The sequence below is a fragment of the Melopsittacus undulatus genome, chromosome 11, assembly GCF_012275295.1.
Source record: "Melopsittacus undulatus isolate bMelUnd1 chromosome 11, bMelUnd1.mat.Z, whole genome shotgun sequence".
NCBI lineage: Eukaryota > Metazoa > Chordata > Aves > Psittaciformes > Psittaculidae > Melopsittacus > Melopsittacus undulatus.
The window spans coordinates 2,657,160-2,674,274 of record NC_047537.1 but is presented as its reverse complement, the minus strand read 5'-3'; the positions used below and the strand labels follow the sequence as shown (position 1 = coordinate 2,674,274).

The window sequence follows — 17,115 nt, the reverse complement described above, 5'->3', positions numbered from 1 at the left end:
TACCAAGTAGAGTTACCAGTAAGAGTAGAAGGTTCTTTCTATTCTGTTGCACAACAGCATTAGAGCAACACTAGTGATGTTTGTCACTCAGTTGGCAACAGCTGCTTGTGATAAGGATCTTGAGAATCACCTGTGCAGGATCAGGGCACTGCACATCAAGGTTGGGACCGGGCGGAAGAGTGGGAGATGCACGGGAGGGGGCCGCAGCCCACCTGCTGCGTCCGGATCAAAGGGCCGGGGGGTCAGGGGGCACATCCCGCCTAACCAGATTTGTCTGCTGAATAGCCATTTCAGATTGTAAATCTAAGGGTGATTTCATTAAGTCCTTCTGGCTGCTCTTGGGGCATGAAATAATAAAATTTTATATCCGTTGCCTTTCCTGCTTCTGGCAGCCAGATTGACACATTGTTGTCTGCGGTGTTGTGGTGTTTCTCTTAAGAAAATAAAGGGAAACTATTAACTAAGTAGAGACAAGCCATTAAGTAAAGGGATTTTCAACTTGTTGTGAGACGTACTTTCATAATAATCTCAAATACAATGTACAAAGTAGCTATGAAGAACATTAAGCTTTGCTAAGAGTTTTACCTTTCCAAAAGGATTCCTTTTTTCTGTTACAATATTTTTCAATACCTTGATCACATTTGTATCTGGTTATAAAACCTCACAATTGACTTGGTTTATGTTTTGGCACCAATTTAACCATGAAGTTATGCAGATTGTCTTTGGGAGTAGGAGGGGGGTGGTATTGTGCTTTAAGTGAACTGTTCGATGAAATTGTTCATCTGAGAGAAGTTTAACTTGGGGCATTTTATGGTAGGAAATGCAAACCTGCCAACTGCAGACAGCGATCATAAAATAACATTTAGTATAAACTGGTGTGAGTATTTTTGATGAATATTGCTTCTAGCATGTGATCCGAGTGAGACAGAGGAGCACCCATTCATACTCCCATTCAAATGGAGTTTCTGGGTATTTTTGTGAACTTTCACATAAAACATTTAAATTACTTCAAGCATTTGGCTGCTTGTGAGCCGGACAGACGCTCTAACTGCTGCTTATTTACTGACCTGGTGTTTAAGGCCCCCTGGAGTTTGTTTGAAAAGTTAAGAGATTTTCACAGCAAAGGTGCCATTTCTGAAATTTAAAGTGCTCTTTTCACCAGGAGATAAGTTCTCTCTGATTAAGTCAGTAATTCTTACTAAGCCATGTTTATAGAGGCCATAAACAATGGGTTCAGTGTGCTTGTTAAACCAGCTTTCCATACCTCTCCACTCTTTTAAAAAGAGACATTTAAAATAAAAGGCAGGTGTAGATGTTAGTTCAATTTGATGGTTTTTAGATGATTAATTATGGCTCCAAGTAATTTGGTAAGGATGGTTAAGGAAGGCTTGCAGTAAGTGATATGTGATCCGCATTTTCACTGAATCACTTCTTCTGACTCAAAAATCCCCAGTCTGTAGTAAGGTTAGATAAGGAAACTGTAATGTTCTCATTTCCTCTTGTTCTTTGCTTCTTCACATTTTTTTCAGCAAAATATAAACATATTGAATATAATCCATTCCATTTAACAGGAATAACTTTATTTGTAATATTTTGCTTCATATTCAGGGAGTTGTGAAATATGGAATGTGACTCTATATGGCTAGTGGCTGTCCCTTTGTGCTTTGATAAAATTACGAGAACACACACTAACAGTGAAAATTATCTACATGGAGTTGCAGTTCATAGAGTCCAATGGGATTACTGTGGGAAATGCAGTTGAATGCTGGGAATCTTTACTAAACTTCCAGCAAGAGAGTAAATACTTTTATTTCTCGGTGAGATGGGCTGATAGGTGCTATGTTTGGTGAAAGAACCATGTGATTATTTGACAGAAGCCTTTATAACTATCTGGTGATACCTTTGTCAAAGATTACTGTGAAGAGAAAGATGATAAAACCAGGTAAGGATTAAGATTAACTGGTCAGTCTGCGTTTCTCTAGGACAAGCCACTGTTGGACCACTGAAAAAATATATTTCTTCAAATGCATTGCAAGATAGATGTTATAAATCACTTTAGTCTCAAGTGTTTTATTAAATTTGAAGATTTGTCTCCAGGGAAATTCTCTGTCCTAATACAGATATTGAAAACTTTTAAAGTAATGGTGTCCTCTTCACAGTGTAAATGTATAGCACAGCAGATTTTAATGAGCCTTCCTTTCAGTACAATTATTTCTGGGCCATGTGTGGGGATGATTACACTGATCAGCATTTATAGTTCTTGCACCACAAGAATCATCCCTTTGTAGTGGACCTGTGGCCCTGTCTGCCACAAGCCTGTTCTTTGCTACAGAAAAAGATATTTTGCTGAAAGGAAGGTGCAGATTTGTTATCAAAGTTACAAAAACACCCATTGACAAGTTTAAGCACACGTTTGTTGCTTCTCTGGCAAGAATCAAGAGGAGGTTTTAATTCCTTCTGTCTTGTCCTGCTAGCACTCGATTTTGACAAGCTTCTGGCTTTGGTTAAGTACATTGCAAGACCTTTTTGTTGGAGCTTTTTAGACTCCTCTGAGTATAAGTGAGATTTTTAATTTTCTGAAACAGGAAGGAGCAAATCAGTTTGTCTGGTGCTTCCGGACTCCTAGAAGGAGTAAGACTCCTGGATTGCTTTAGAGTTTATCAGATGCAGCCAACAGAGTGACCTTTGGTTCCTGAAATGTAGAGGAAAGTACCTGGTTTGTCATGCAGTGCTTGTGCTTTTTATATGAGAAGCATTAAATGTAATATTCCTCCATTTAAGTTAAAGACATTTCTCATGGAAGACCTAAAATTAAATGTCTACAAAGTGGTTTTTATAGTTGTTGCCTTCCCCCTCTGCCCCCAAGTACACAGCAGTTTTCTTTATAGACAGAGGACTGAGCCTTGAAAACCAAAGGTAATTATTTAGATGCCTAAGGCTCAACTTTGCCATTGTTTTAGAGCTTTACTTCCCTTTTTTTAAAGGAAACAATTCCCCCCACCCTGCCAAACCTTAATTAAAAATGGAGTATGGTTTTGTTCATTTTCCTCCCCAGGAACTTGCATTTGGTCCTATGTGTAGGTATGTTGGAACTTAAATATTTGTTTACAGTTTCACTGGGACATTTCCTTAATAACTGTATTCTGTAGTTCCATTTTTCCTGCTTTTCAAAGCTTTATTTGAAGAAGGCTTAAATATGTATGATCAGTCAGTCAAAAAAAAACCCCACACCTCAATTCTCCTGTTAGTGAAAAAGTGTTAAAATAAATATTTCAGTGCTGCTCTGTTTCGTATTAGTGATTCATTTACTGTTGTTTAAGCAGGGAAGTAAAGTCTGACAACGTTTAAATTTGCTTAGATCACCAATAGCTTTAGACACTTAAAGTCAACAGTACTAATGATCACTCTTTTGAGAAATGGGTTGTGCTTTTCTTTTGTGTGTCCATGTACTGTTACAGATGATGTTAACACTCAAATTAGATTAGAACAGTTTCTTTCTCTCAATTCATGAGAACGGGATAAAGAGTTCAGACTTGCTGAACATTAAGTGGCCAGGATATGGTGTTCTTTTTCTCTTAGCTCTTTCTCATTTTTATGATTTGTTTGTTTACTAAACTGTGGTAGCAGCTATTTTACTTAAATACAGTTGTAAATTTGCCTCTATTGAGGTTCTAAAATTCAACCTGGAATTTGGAAACCAGTTCCCAACCCTGACTTACTGCAGCTCTTAACTCCTGGAAAGGCCACTGTTTGTTGTTATTTGACTCAGTTAGAAACTGCTAAATGTGCAGACAGGATACCAGAATTCAGACAAACCTTAGTGGAGGTGCTTGAAATAAATCTTCTCTTGAATAATCACAAACAGTAGCTCTCTAGTTTCAGAAATTTTAGTATGTACAATGTTAAGGACTTCCCTCTGCAAATTGAAGGGTAATTTTTTAGCATTGTAAAATGTAAATGAATAAAACAAATGGTGACAGAAAGACAGGAATGTTGGTTAGTTTTAAAATGCTTTTGTAGTGCCGTGATGTTACACTGTGACTTGTGTCCTTTGTGCCTAAAATTTAACTCTTCATTCTTATATTTACCTTTTCTTGAATTTGTTCATATTTAGAAAGTAAGAAACATGGCCCTGGAAGATGTAGTGATTCTTAATGTAGACACCAACACACTGGAAACCCCTTTTGATGACCTTCAGAGTCTTCCTAATGATGTGGTATGTATGAAATGATTTATCCAACTATTCCATTACTTAAAATAGTAAGTCCTTGTGACCTGTTCGGTTTCTAACTGAGGTGTCTCGTTGTGCTGCTGTCATTATTATGAGTAAATTGCTTTTACATCAATTCTTTCCTGTTTTGAAGTGTTAAAGAATGCTTGTTTGAAAATTTGCAGTCGTATTTTTAAGCCTCCTAATGAAAATTAGCCAATGCTCACATAAGCTGGCAATGCTGCAGCAACCCAGTTTCAGTTTTGGAATGGCACAATCAGGTTTCCCGTCATCTGAAGAGTTGGTCTTCTGTGGGTAAAAAGACAAATGAAAAACATGAAGGTTATGGTACCACCAAGCAGGAAACAAAAATTCAAACTTCCTTCTTCATGGTGTGACAAAGTGCTACTATGTCAAACCATTTCACTGGGGGGAAAAAAGAATCCCTTTTTAGATGCCTTTTGTTTCCAAATGAAATTGTCTGGATGTTTTCCTGTGCCTTCTTCCAGGTGAGCTTACATGAACTTTGTACATTTTATATCCTGAGTTATGATAGCAAAAGGATTATTTCATATTAACTTCTAGCCCTGCTCAGTGCATATAATTTGTAACTTTCTTTCTCTTTCAACGTTTTTATTAGTAATTTATTTATTTTTTAATTACGTAATGTCAGTGTTGTATAAATACTTGATCTTTCCTGCTAATGGAAGAAAAATACACCCACCTTGCTACTTGCTGCTGTAATCATCTTCACTAAAGAAGCTGTGAGGGAAGAACAGTAATGTAAGAGTATAAGAAGTTATTTTTAAGTGAGAGGGTGACTGTTTAGGAGAAAATGGCAGGGGGAAATCTGGATTTCTTTTACTAGTTCAAAATATTGTGCTGACAGTTAGATCTATGCCTTTTTATGTGTAGTTGAGAAATAAAATTGATACGCAGGGAGCTCAATGTAAGCTGGGTCTGTCTGAGTTAAAACACAAGTAATGGTGAATATATCCCATGTGAATATACCTCCTCCTGTGAGATCCTGTCATTTCTCTGTGATCCGTTCTTCGAAAACAGTGAGCTCTGGATGAAAGGTCCATCTTGATTGTGAACATTTTGGATTTAGTCAAGCATTTAGTCTATAAAAGTTACTTCCACAATTTTTTTCTGGCTTTATATAGTTTTTCATTTTGATTCCACTCCCAGCATCCAAATGTGCCAGCTGGTCATCGCTCGCGCCATTATCCACAGCCCGGGGAATGACAGACTTGTAAATTTAATGGAATTATGTAAGAAATGTCTGGATACAGTGAGTGCGGGGCCTCAAACATGTATATGATTTGTCAACAATCAAGTATTATATTAGATTTTATGAGACTTCATTAAAGGAGCTGTTGTAGGCGCACTGTAGAACATCAGAAGAGACTTCAACAATAAACACAGAACTTCAAGCTTTGGAATGTAATAAATTTTAAGAGACTTCCTTCCTTTCATTATTTACTTTTACTCCACTTTTATAACAGTAGAGAGTTGTGTTTTATTAGTTCAAATTTCTTGATTCAGTTTTCCACAGGTCTATTTAAAAGCTACATTTTATCTTGGAGGATGTTTGGAGCATAGCAGAGGAAGTGCTGCCAGCAAATTCAATTAACTGGCATGGCTCGCAAACAGCGTACATGGTGTATTTTTTTTCACAACTGCTATATAAATACAGCTGGGATTAATATTTGTCGCAACAAAGCCTTAACTTGAATCGTGTTGCGTTGTGTAATTAATGTTTGGGATCAGTGTTTATGTCTTATTTAGCTTTGTTTCATTATTTTAGTTACCTAGATAATGAAGTATTCTCCTCTAGGTCTTTCCCTTTCCTTCAGACTGCTTAATATTTGGCTTTGACCACTAGAGAGCAGCTGCTCTTCTTTGCAAGAATTGAATTTCTGTCAGTTCTTTCATGCATCATGTGTTTGGAACTGTAAGTGGATCAAGTTGTTCATCTCAGCAGGGAGACTCTAAAGCCAATCCATTATACTTTTTTTCCCTTTTTTTTTCTCTTCTTCTACTTGCCTAGGAGGATGGGGAGATTCTGGGAGCAGATCTCCCCCCTGGTCTCAGTCTTAAATAGATGCATGTATGATCTGAGGAACTGAAAATATCTTCAAGAGTTTCACAATCATAAATGGCTCCTATGTCAAACTATTCTGCCTTTTGCTACTTCATGTGAACAGTGAACAGCTGATGTACTACTGAATAGACCCAAAATTTACTTTGCTAGATTAGATCTATCTATATTCAACAGGGAGGAAAAATGTCTTCTGTGCAGTGTCATCGCCATCAGGTAATTAATCCGGGGGAGGATCTTTAAAGCTGTTTTCGCCTCTCCTTGAACAGCTGTTATAATCAAGTAAATGGAGTCCTATGGTTATTTTAGAGCTTCAGGTAGTGAGTTGTGCTTGAGTTTAATGGTAGTGATGTTGTGACCTAACCCGTTGATTCTTGGGAATCTAGAAATGACTGTTCTTTAGTCTTTTACTCCCAGGAACCAAATGAACATAGGCTACAGTGAAGTGTCTTTCCAGTTAACATTTGTGCCACACAAGCTGGCTGGCACTGAGGCAGTTCCAGCAGAGTCAGACTAAGCCACTTCTTTGCCCAGTTTACCTCGGCAGTCCCTGCTGGCACTCAAGGTGTGTACTACTGCGTTTCTGATTAACTATTTGAAATGTGAAAAACTGTCCCTCAGTCACCTTCTGCTTCTGATATTTTGCTGAAAATCTGGCAGCATGAGAACGCCCTGGGAAGTAACTTTCCTTTTAAAATAGTCAATATTAAAAAAAGAGATTTATTAAGGACTGTGATTACAATAAGTGCATCTGCTGCTGACAAGTCTCCTACACCACCGTCTGTGTTGCAAGGAATAGCGAAGAGGGGGTAGTATTTTTTTTTCATGCAACCCTTATGGATTTTTCATGTATTTCCAAATAAGTGTCATCTTCTAGTGTTCGTTGTAGTCAGAGCTTCATATTACAAAGAATAAAGCGTAAGCTCGCTCTGTCAAATTGTAGTTTTTATTAAATGAAGCCCTGATGCAATACTGTGTACTGGGCCAAAGAGATCTTGTGTATCTGGTGGCTGCGAGCGTATTGTAAATTTGCTCTAGCCTATGAATATCTCAGGCTGTCAGTAATTTCCTTGTGTATGCTGCTGTTGTCCATTCATTAACAAGTTACCACAAGTAGGAAGCCTATGTTACTCTTTTTCACTTAGTGGGAAATTAACTGCTTTTAGGACAGCAAGAAGCACTAAGCTACAACTCTGTAGCACAGCCGTTTTCTTAAAGGTGAATCCGTTTTGATTTCTTACACTGTGTTTGCAATAGCATGTTCCTTGCTTTATTCATGTTGACAACTGAAAAGCCTTGGACCTAATTAAAAGAATTTCCACTAGCACCTTTACTGAACCATTTCATTATGCTGCATTGCACAGATTGCATTTTGAAACATGGTGATAGTTTAAATCGGACCTTTAAACCTGAACTGCCAGAAGTATAAAAATCGTCTTTAAAAACACTCTCAGGATAGACTGCATGTATATGTGTCTGCTTGGCTAGAAATCTTCATCTTTGTGGTCACAGCCTGGTTTTTAGTATTACTGCCTCTTTAGGCAGGAAAGAAACATAGTTGTGCTTGTATAATCTACTTCGTCTTATGTACTAAAGTATTCCAGAGTAAACATGAGTTATTTTTTTCTTGTTAGTCTCTTTGAGTATGTTGTCATTAACAGTTTTGTCTTTTAAAAAACACTATGACATGCCTATTGCCATAATCCTGATTGAAACATTAAAAGTGTACATACATAAAATAGACATCCGACAGTGTTTGATTTAGTCTTAAAAGAGAACAAATGATCTGAAAGCTTTAGGAGGTAGCAAAATACATATCAATATTCTACTTCTATACCAAATAGGGAAGCTGAAACACAGAAAGGCTGTGACTAGCTTCCTGAACTTTGTTGTAAAATGGAGCATAGAGCCCTTCTATGTAAATAGCAAGTTCTTTATCTCTATATGAATATGAAAATCACTTTAAACAACGTTTGAGATGGATTTGGAAGTTACTCAGAGCTGTGAACATTTTATTGCACTTTTAAGAGCTACCTTTAAATGGTTTACCTAAGTTGCTATAGGAAATACATGTGCATTTCATCCCTTCAGCATCAGACCCCTTCAAAGATGGAGAAGTGTGCTGTTCCGGTTTGAAAATCTGATGAAGCTTTTACATTTCAGAAATAACAAAGCTCCTTGAGAAATGTTATCTCAGTGAATAGGAGAAGTGAGCTTATTTCATGGGCATGATCAACTAAATCTGGTATCATGTATTATGTTAATACGCGCTTTTGAAAAAGGAAGATTTGCTAGTTATTGATGGAATAATTTTGTTGCGTTCACGATATGGATACTTATGGAGTCATGAATGTTCTTCTGCAAATGCGGATGACTGAGGATTTCCTGGCTTTCTGCCTTGCTTCTGGAACTGTGCTTCCCTCCTGTCTTCTGCAGAAGGTCTCTCATCAAGCTCAGGTTTTGCACATGATGTGACCACAACCTCTCAAAGCATAAGTTGGATTCCTTTTAAGAACCAGTGCCCAGACTGTTGGGTTTGTATTGCTATGTGTTGTGGGGGAGATAGCTCAGAACTTAGCTTGTCCTGGTTCTGTCTGTAACACTGAAAAATGGATACTGACATAGCTATTTGTTAATGATTTAAGGTAACCGGAAAGTGTTGCAGCATAGGCACAGTGAGCTTGATGTTCGTATTTGAAAGGGGTTTTTATCTGCTTTCTCAGCTTGTGTTAGGAAAGAGGAATGCTGTCACAAACAATAATATATAGATACACAACCTTACATCAGTATTTACTGAGCTCTGAGGACTAGAAAAGAGACATCAAACTTAAGTCACAACCTTCTTGCATGTATGAGAAATTCTGAGGCAGAGAACAGTGATGGATAATCCTCTAAAACTTTAGCCCTTGGTGTACACAAAGCAAAGAGTATTCAGGTAACCTGCGTTATGGTAGTTTTAACTCTGCATGGATGTGTTCGTTCGTATTTGTTAAGTTGTGACTGGTGTCTGAAAACGGTATTGAGATGCTTAGGGCCCTGTTTGCCTAAAGCACAGCTCTGTGACTCCTGAGGTAATTAAACACCTCCACAGTGGGAGAGGGCAAGTGAGGGTTAAGAGCAGAGCCATCCCCATACAGGTGAGTCAGATGTAGTGGGAACCAGGAAGAACCCCCCCTTCGGTCGCCAGAATGTCGTTGTTAATTCGGGACTTAAAACCCCTGCGGGGTTTGTGCTCTCTATTGCACTGGCTGCTGTGGGCCCGCGTCGGCCGTGAGGAGAGGGCGGGGCGGCGGGCGCTGGACAGAGCCGGTTCCAGCCGGTTCCTGGGCAGAGCCGGCCGGGCACGGCAGCGGTAGCGCTGCCCCTCTGAAGCGGGTGTAAGAAAGGGCGTGAGGAGAGTAAAAGTGTGAGGAGGAAAGAGCTTAGGGGTGAGCTGTCGTGGATTGAAAAGTGTGCCGCTGAGGGAGGAGGTAGGAGAGCTAAGAGGGAAAAAGGTGAGGGGAAGAAGGTGTTTTAGTTTCTTTGTTTCTCAGCACCCAACTCCTTTTTAGTTGGCAATAAATTACATTAGTTTTCCTAAGTTGAGCCCATTTTCCCAGTGATGCTAATTGGTTAGTGATCTCCTTATCTTTATCTCTGCCCATAAGCTTTTTCTGTGTGTTTTCTCCTCAGGTCCTGCTGAGGAGGGGCATGAGGGAGCAGCTGGGTGGGAGTCTGGGAGCCAGCCAGGGGAACCCACCATATGCACAAATAAAACTCTCATTTCGGTGTTTTCCTCTGAAATACAAGGCAATATAACCTTAAAAGAGAAAAAAAAATAAACCAACAAAACATGTATTTGTGGCAAACACATTTTTCGGTCCTACAGAATCTGTTCTTAGCTTTGGTGGTGATGGATGGCCTGATCGCGCTGAACAGTTTCCCTATTAATTTGATGTTTGAAATGATGATGTTAATTTAGCTTAAATTCTTCCATGGATCCTAATCAAGATGCAGATCTTCGTGGACTACCTGCAAGAGAGTGTACTCAACAGCATGTTAACAGCTGATTATAAGTTGGAGGGAAGGTTGAAATGGAGCTTTTTTATTTTCCGATCAGTTTCTGAATAGAATCCAACCATATCTTAGAGAAGCAAAACAGCTTTAAAAGTAATGCTTTTAGAACTGAAAAATTCAACTCTGAATTCACCATGTCACTTTTTGTCATTGCTGCTGCTGTGGTTAGCACATTTTTCATTTAGCAGTGCCCCAGCGTGTCAGGCTTTGGTTTTGATAAGAGAGTGATCTGGTCCTGTTGTGTGATTTCAGGTTTCTGCACTGAAGAGCAGATTGAAGAAAGTCTCTACAACCACTGGAGATGGTGTTGCGAGAGCGTTTCTCAAAGCACAAGCATCTTTCTTTGGGAGCTACAGAAATGCCCTGAAAATTGAACCTGTAAGTAGGAACTCTTTAAGCATAAGAGATGTAAATCTGCAGCTGTGGTGGGGAAACTTAAGGTTTCAAAGTGTGGTATAGCCTGCTTTTTACTAAGGCCAGTGCTGTGACTCTCTGGCTGAGTAGTAGTGAGAACAGTGTTCCAGTTTCCAAACCAGAAAGAGGTGTAACAAGCATGATCAATCACACGGGGAGAAAATCACTATTGGTGTTGCTTGGGTTTGAAGACAGTTAAATTAGACAAGAGATGATAAGAATGTGTAAATTAATGATCATAGGAGACTAGTGTAGAATGGGCCGTTTTCTCTCTCTGCACAACCTGGTGTTCATTGTATTATTTTAAAGGTAGTAAGATACTTTTTATGCTATTTATGCTTAACTGTGATATGTGCATATTTATGGAATCATGAAGTTTAAGAACATAAGTAGTAAAGAAATTATGCTTTTACAGAAATACGAAGAATGTCTGGAGTTGTAACTATTGACGATAAATGATCCGTTAGGAAAATTCTATCTCTTGGTTTTGTTTCAGAGCTGATCTCTATTTTGCAACAATTAAGTGCCATCTGAGAAGGGAAGGTTTTTTCTGTACTTCATCTTATGTTTTATTGCTTCTAGTGAGGCATCTGTTCCTGACTTACTGCAAGTAGCTTCATGGACTTTTGATACAAATCAGTGCAGACAAATTAATGTTTTTCCACATGTTTTGTGGCACTCTGGTTTTGCTGTTGTGTACTTTGTAAGTTCCTTTTAAAGTGTGTATCTTTTGCTGATAGTCAGTTAGAGACTGGGTAAGTAGTATCAGAATATTCAGGTGTAAGTCCTGAGATATGTCCCAGATATATAGGGATGAAAAGTACTAATTGCAGAGCAATCCACAAAATATTTCCAAAATATCCTATTATTCCTATTCCTGAATCAGGGGAACTAAAACGTGTGCACCACAAATGCTCATTTGAAGTACCGTTGTTTAAGACCTGTGGCTGCTTAACAAGAAGATCTCTGTCAAGGACAAAACGTACTTTTGTCTTAATACATTCTTTCATCTGTAAGCATTGGGAGGCAGAATGGAACATTGCTGGTAGCAATGGAGAGTTTGAATACCCCTGGGAGAAGCTGAGTTCTGAGTGTAAGGGGGGAGGCTAAATGAGTGGACTGAAAATGAAGGCTTACTAGTTGAGGTGTTGTATTTTGCATTCTTCTGCTCTGTGAAGATTAATGAAGAAATCTGCTTGCAGACAATATATCTAATTTTAATAATGGTGTTAAAGGAAAAAAACAGTCGGACTACAAGCATAGCGTTTCTTAAGGTTCAGGATGTTTCAGTAACTAAAGTCTCTTCAGTACTATAGTTTGTGTTGTTATTTTTACAACCCAAAGGAAAAAATAGCTTACTCTGAATTTTAAGCAGTCTAGTTATCACCATCAAATGAGCATCATTCCAGCAATTCATATTCAGGGTTCAGAAATTACTTTTGAAGTCAGCATGAGTCCTTCCATAGCTTACTGGGGGAATCCGTGTGTTGTGTCTGTATTAAAAATAAATTGTTTTGACTTGTCTGTGATTGTCTGGGTCTAAGTGTTGGGTTTTTAAAGCATTTAAGGTGTAATAATGGGAAGTGTTTAAAATGTTGTACATATAAATAACAAAAATGAAACTAGCAAGGCACTCTGGCTGTAAGCCTCCTTTATCTGTGCTGGGGAGATACTGACTTCCCTTCATCCATGCAGGCTTCCTTGTTCTCCAGTGCTCCTCCCACTAGTTGCCAGGCAACTCTGGGAATATTGGTGTATGCTTTGCCTGGATATGTGTGTGAGATTAACTAGTTAAGGGTTTTGTGAAGAAAAATAAAAATCTAAATTGCTTTTCTGGAAATACCATCTGGTATTTTGAAGGCTGAATGTTCAAGATGAACATTCAGAATCAGTTGACAATGGCACACCCCTGGAAAGTGCAACTTTGAGGGACAGCAGTCTTGAGGAAGTAAAAGAAATTGTTTGGTTTGCTTATCATTCCATCAAAGAAAACTTGTAAACGTAATTGCACAAATATGTCATTAAATCCAATTTTAATAATCAGGAAGTGGAAGTTTTCAGGGCTTTCTTTGCCAAGTCCTTCTATATACTAAATTAATTCAATTTCTGGTTATACATTTCTATATTAAGATTTAGATAAAGAAAATTTGCAAGTGTTTCTTGTGCTGAACATGTTAGAGTGAAATGACCAGCATTCTGTTTCCAGTTTTACCACAGACATCCTGTTAGGTATTGGACAGGTCATACAGCTACTTTATACCTCACTTCCAATTTAGAATATGCGAACAATAAATGCCATTGCCAAGAGACTTCTGTTAGTGCTAGGAACATCACACTTAAAAATTACTTTAGTACTCTTAGAAAACCTGATCTTAAGAAGATGCAGCAAAACTCTAAACAGTAGTGTGTAATGAGTAAAACAATTAGGAAACGTATTGCTAGCTTCAGAAAAGAAAATGTGATTTTAATTTAATAACAAAGTATTCTAACTGGCAATTAGTAAAGGCACCTTGTAATTTAAATCCCTGTGTTTCTCTCTTGTGCTGCGCTTCAAATGCTGCACTTGAAATAGTCTTGTGTATGCTCGTGCAATTCCATCTTCTCTACAGCCATTCTGTTCATTGTTATTTCCTGTCAGCTGATGAGCTCACTTTGCTGGGTTTGTGGATCACACACTAACAGGTACTCGGAGTGGTCGTGATACACATCTTGTATACAGAGTGGTGGGAGTTGTTGAATAGTGGAAGAATATTAAAGTGTATGCAGCAGCTCTTTAATTGTTCTCCACTGATGCATCACAATCTACTGCCCACAGTGGCATAATTTGCTTTAAAATTTTAGTGTCCGTGAGAAAATATTTTGAAACTGTTAACTGGTGTAACAGTTGCAAGTAAACTCATTTCAGTGTGTCCGAGACAAATAGAAAAGCAAAAAGAAAATATGTTCTAAGAACAGTACATATTTTCAAATACCTCCATTGTGATTTTTCTCTTGCCACCCTCACGTGTAAAAATGAGGTATAAGCAACACCAGACATGATGTGGTTCTTTGCATTTGATGTCCCATAATTGGAAAAATCTGACTGTTCATTTAAAATAATTTCTAATCAGGAAATAAATTCAAAGCAGCAGCAGCTTCTCCTCCTTTCATACTTTTTGTCTCAATAAGACAACTTAATTTCATAGTCCACCTCATCTAGTACAAGTTGACTTTTTGGGATAGGTGGTGGAAACTATTTTTCATTATTCTCTAGGCTCAGAATGTGTCACAGAGCAGACTTTAAATTCACATTATACTTCAGCGTGATAAGAGCTCCTACTCTGTTCATAAGCTTTTATTTTAAAGATACAAATATATTTTATGTCAATATGAACCAGCAAACCACAAGTGCATGAGTTAGTGTTGCCATACACTTTGAGGCTTTCAGTTAACTAGAACTTTTGCCTGTAAAGACGTAACCAGATACTACAGTTTGCAAGTCTAATTGCAAGATTTAGGTAATGAAGTTCAATTATGTTTCCTACTGTGTATTTGTTTTCTGTAGTTGCATTGAGGCCGGATTTTAAGTGTGGAAGAGTATCTGTTACATGTGATGTACTTACAGTCTCCACTGTCCTCTTGTTAGTAAGTACAGTAAAACGTGTAGAAGCAGTGTATTTACTTGACTGTACTGAGGCAGATTACCTTCATGAATATTACCTAAATTTCTGACAGTGACACTGGCCATGAGCATTTTGTTCATTTGAATGACTTTTTCCTTAATTTCTAATTTTTTGCTGTTTGCAGGAGGAATGTTGTTATCTTCTAAATATTTAATTCACAAAAGTAGGTAATCTTCAACAGAAATAGCTGTTTAATTACTGTGTTTGTAAAAGTGGTTTGTAGCACTAAATAGTTGTGTATATACTGGTAACGGGGAAATGAGACTCAAGTTTCCTGCAGCAAAGACGTTGACTGTGCACTTTCTTTTGCTGACACCTAGTGGTTAGAGACAACATTTTATCGGTGGTGTTTTAAGAGCAATCTTTGTTAAGAAACAAACATCCTAACAACTGTGAGTAAAGGTAAGCTCAGTGTGTATCCTGACTGAATGCAGTGGCATCCAGGGGAAGATACAATAGTGGTGATACAACTGGTGCTGGTACAGTTAGGCTAAGCCATGTGGATGCTTTTTCACCAAGCTGGGTAGCTTAACAGCATGCTCCAGATTTGATATAGTCTTCTCAAATGACAAGTTTTGTCTGTTCTCTGGGTGTGTGGTCACTCCAGTGAGTTTTGCAGGGGAAACTGCATGTGCTTAAAACAACACTTTGTAACCTGACAGATTTGAAAAGCTGCGTTATTTGTACTTTGCTTTAAAAGCTGTAGATTCTGAACAAGTATTTCTATTTCCACATTTTGGTTCATTTTATCTGTGTTTCATTGCTATAAGACAAAAATTATTGTGCTTATTTTGCTTTTGCAGTGCTCCTGGTTTTTGTACAGATAATTAAGAGGGAGTAATTTTAACATTCTTAACCAGAAAAGCTGTCAGTATCTGAGTGCCTCTGCAGGCAGTTTTCACTTTGACTTTGTTGGTTTGCCTTGATAACTTGTATGCAGGCACTGTAAAATTTGGTGTCTCTTTCACACTACAGTATACATGGTATACTAAGGTGAGAGGTATATGCACTGCAGTGTGAGCAGAAGGAGCTCGTTTTAATTCTAATACACTACTGAAGAGACATGTCTGTGCGTGAGATTCTGGCATTTGTTTGGATTTGAATCAAGATGTCCTGGTTTGTTTTTAAAAGGCTGAATTAGTTATATGAATTTATTACTCTAGATAGGAAGATGATGAACTCTGCATTTTTTGTAAGATGGTTTCTTGTGTGTATTGTCATATTAACTAAATCTAGACTTTCATTTATAAAATCCATGTAAAACTGGTATTAGTGGATTGTGAATATGCTAGATATTTGTAATTTTGTATCTGATACTGGATTTATACACTTGCAAGATGTCTGAGTATTTGCAGTATGTGCTAGTCTGTGGCAACAATGTCTCTGATTTGTGGCAAGGTCTCTGAGAAGGTGAACAATTAATACAGTTGCATTACTGTAGCAAGAACTATCTTCCTGCTTATTTGGCTTCATACTATTTTCTGAGGGCTGTCCAGCAAGCCCAGCAAGATTCTTCTTTGCTTTGCTTTCCTTGAGAGGCCTTTTCTCTCTGTGAATGAATTGGAATGAAGTAAGAACAGGGCTGTGATCCCTGTGCATTGCTGAGGGGGTGTTGCTGGTTACTTGTTAAGCAGCAGATTTTGCACTGTTTCTAAACAAAGTAAGTCTCCAAATAGGGAAAAGAGGGTGAAGGGAACTGTGATGGTATTAAAAGTTTAATTAAATTGTTTGTGAGGATATTTTGAAATTAATGTCAAAATACAAACAAAACCAGAAAAAATCTTACTCTATTTTAGCATCTTATTAGTGCTGAATACGTTATTGAGGACTTTTTTATATTTTAATCAAACTTTTGTTTTCAGTGCTGGAAAGGCATGGCCAGTAATGGTCACTGTTTGCAGATTCACTGGAAATAGTGGTGTTCTGTTTTGTGATGTTTCCCACAAGAATTAAGGTGTCTATGTCTATCTCAAACTGAGGAAATATGTTGTTATTTAAAACATCCACTAGTTCTCAATGATATTTAAAATATATGGAATAGTAGCTGGGAGCTTACTGAAGCTTTAAGATGCTAATAACAAAACAGAACCATTTAAAGTTACTGGCACTGCAGTGATTGTGGTACTTTTGGTAACTGTTGCAGAGTGTGAAAATTCCAACGTAACCTACATCTTTCAGATTGAATTGGGATCATAAAAAGTTACCAGTGCTAACTGGAATGCATGGGAATTACTTACAATAAGGGAATCTCTTCAATGAAACAGCAATTAATTTCTTTTATGCCTTCATGGCTAGTTATTCAGTCTTATTCAGGTTTATTAGCCTGAACAACCGTTAGTTGTATGACTGGGTAATTTCTGATTACTCATTCTGAATTGCTTTGGTTTAAATTTAACCTAAATCTTCCTTAGATGCATCCATTTATGATTAAATATCTCAGAGGCAGTCAGTGTACTTTTCTGCTTCCACACTTTTAATGTGCTTTCATTGGTGAAGTTACTTGCTAATTTGTGAGGTGGAGAACAATGTGCTTAAGACATTACAAAGCATTATCTAATCTTGTTATGATTTCATTATAGAAACTCTTGTGTATCTGGAATATGTATCGTATTCCAGTTTTCAAAGTGCTGTAGCTGAACTACACTGGGTGTATGCATATATGGTTTTAT

The 17,115-nt window shown here is 37.8% G+C and overlaps 1 protein-coding gene across 6 annotated transcripts in view; it reads left to right on the top strand.

Annotated features, from left to right (window-relative positions):
• DENND1A (DENN domain containing 1A) overlaps positions 1–17,115 on the top strand; it is a 189,070-nt gene that overhangs the window by 107,958 nt on the left and 63,997 nt on the right. For all 6 annotated transcript variants that reach the window (XM_034067586.1, XM_034067583.1, XM_034067585.1 and 3 more), the window contains 2 exons: positions 4,115–4,216; positions 10,623–10,748. In XM_034067586.1, the coding sequence (XP_033923477.1) occupies positions 4,115–4,216; positions 10,623–10,748 (228 nt within the window). The remainder of the gene's footprint in view (positions 1–4,114; positions 4,217–10,622; positions 10,749–17,115) is intronic.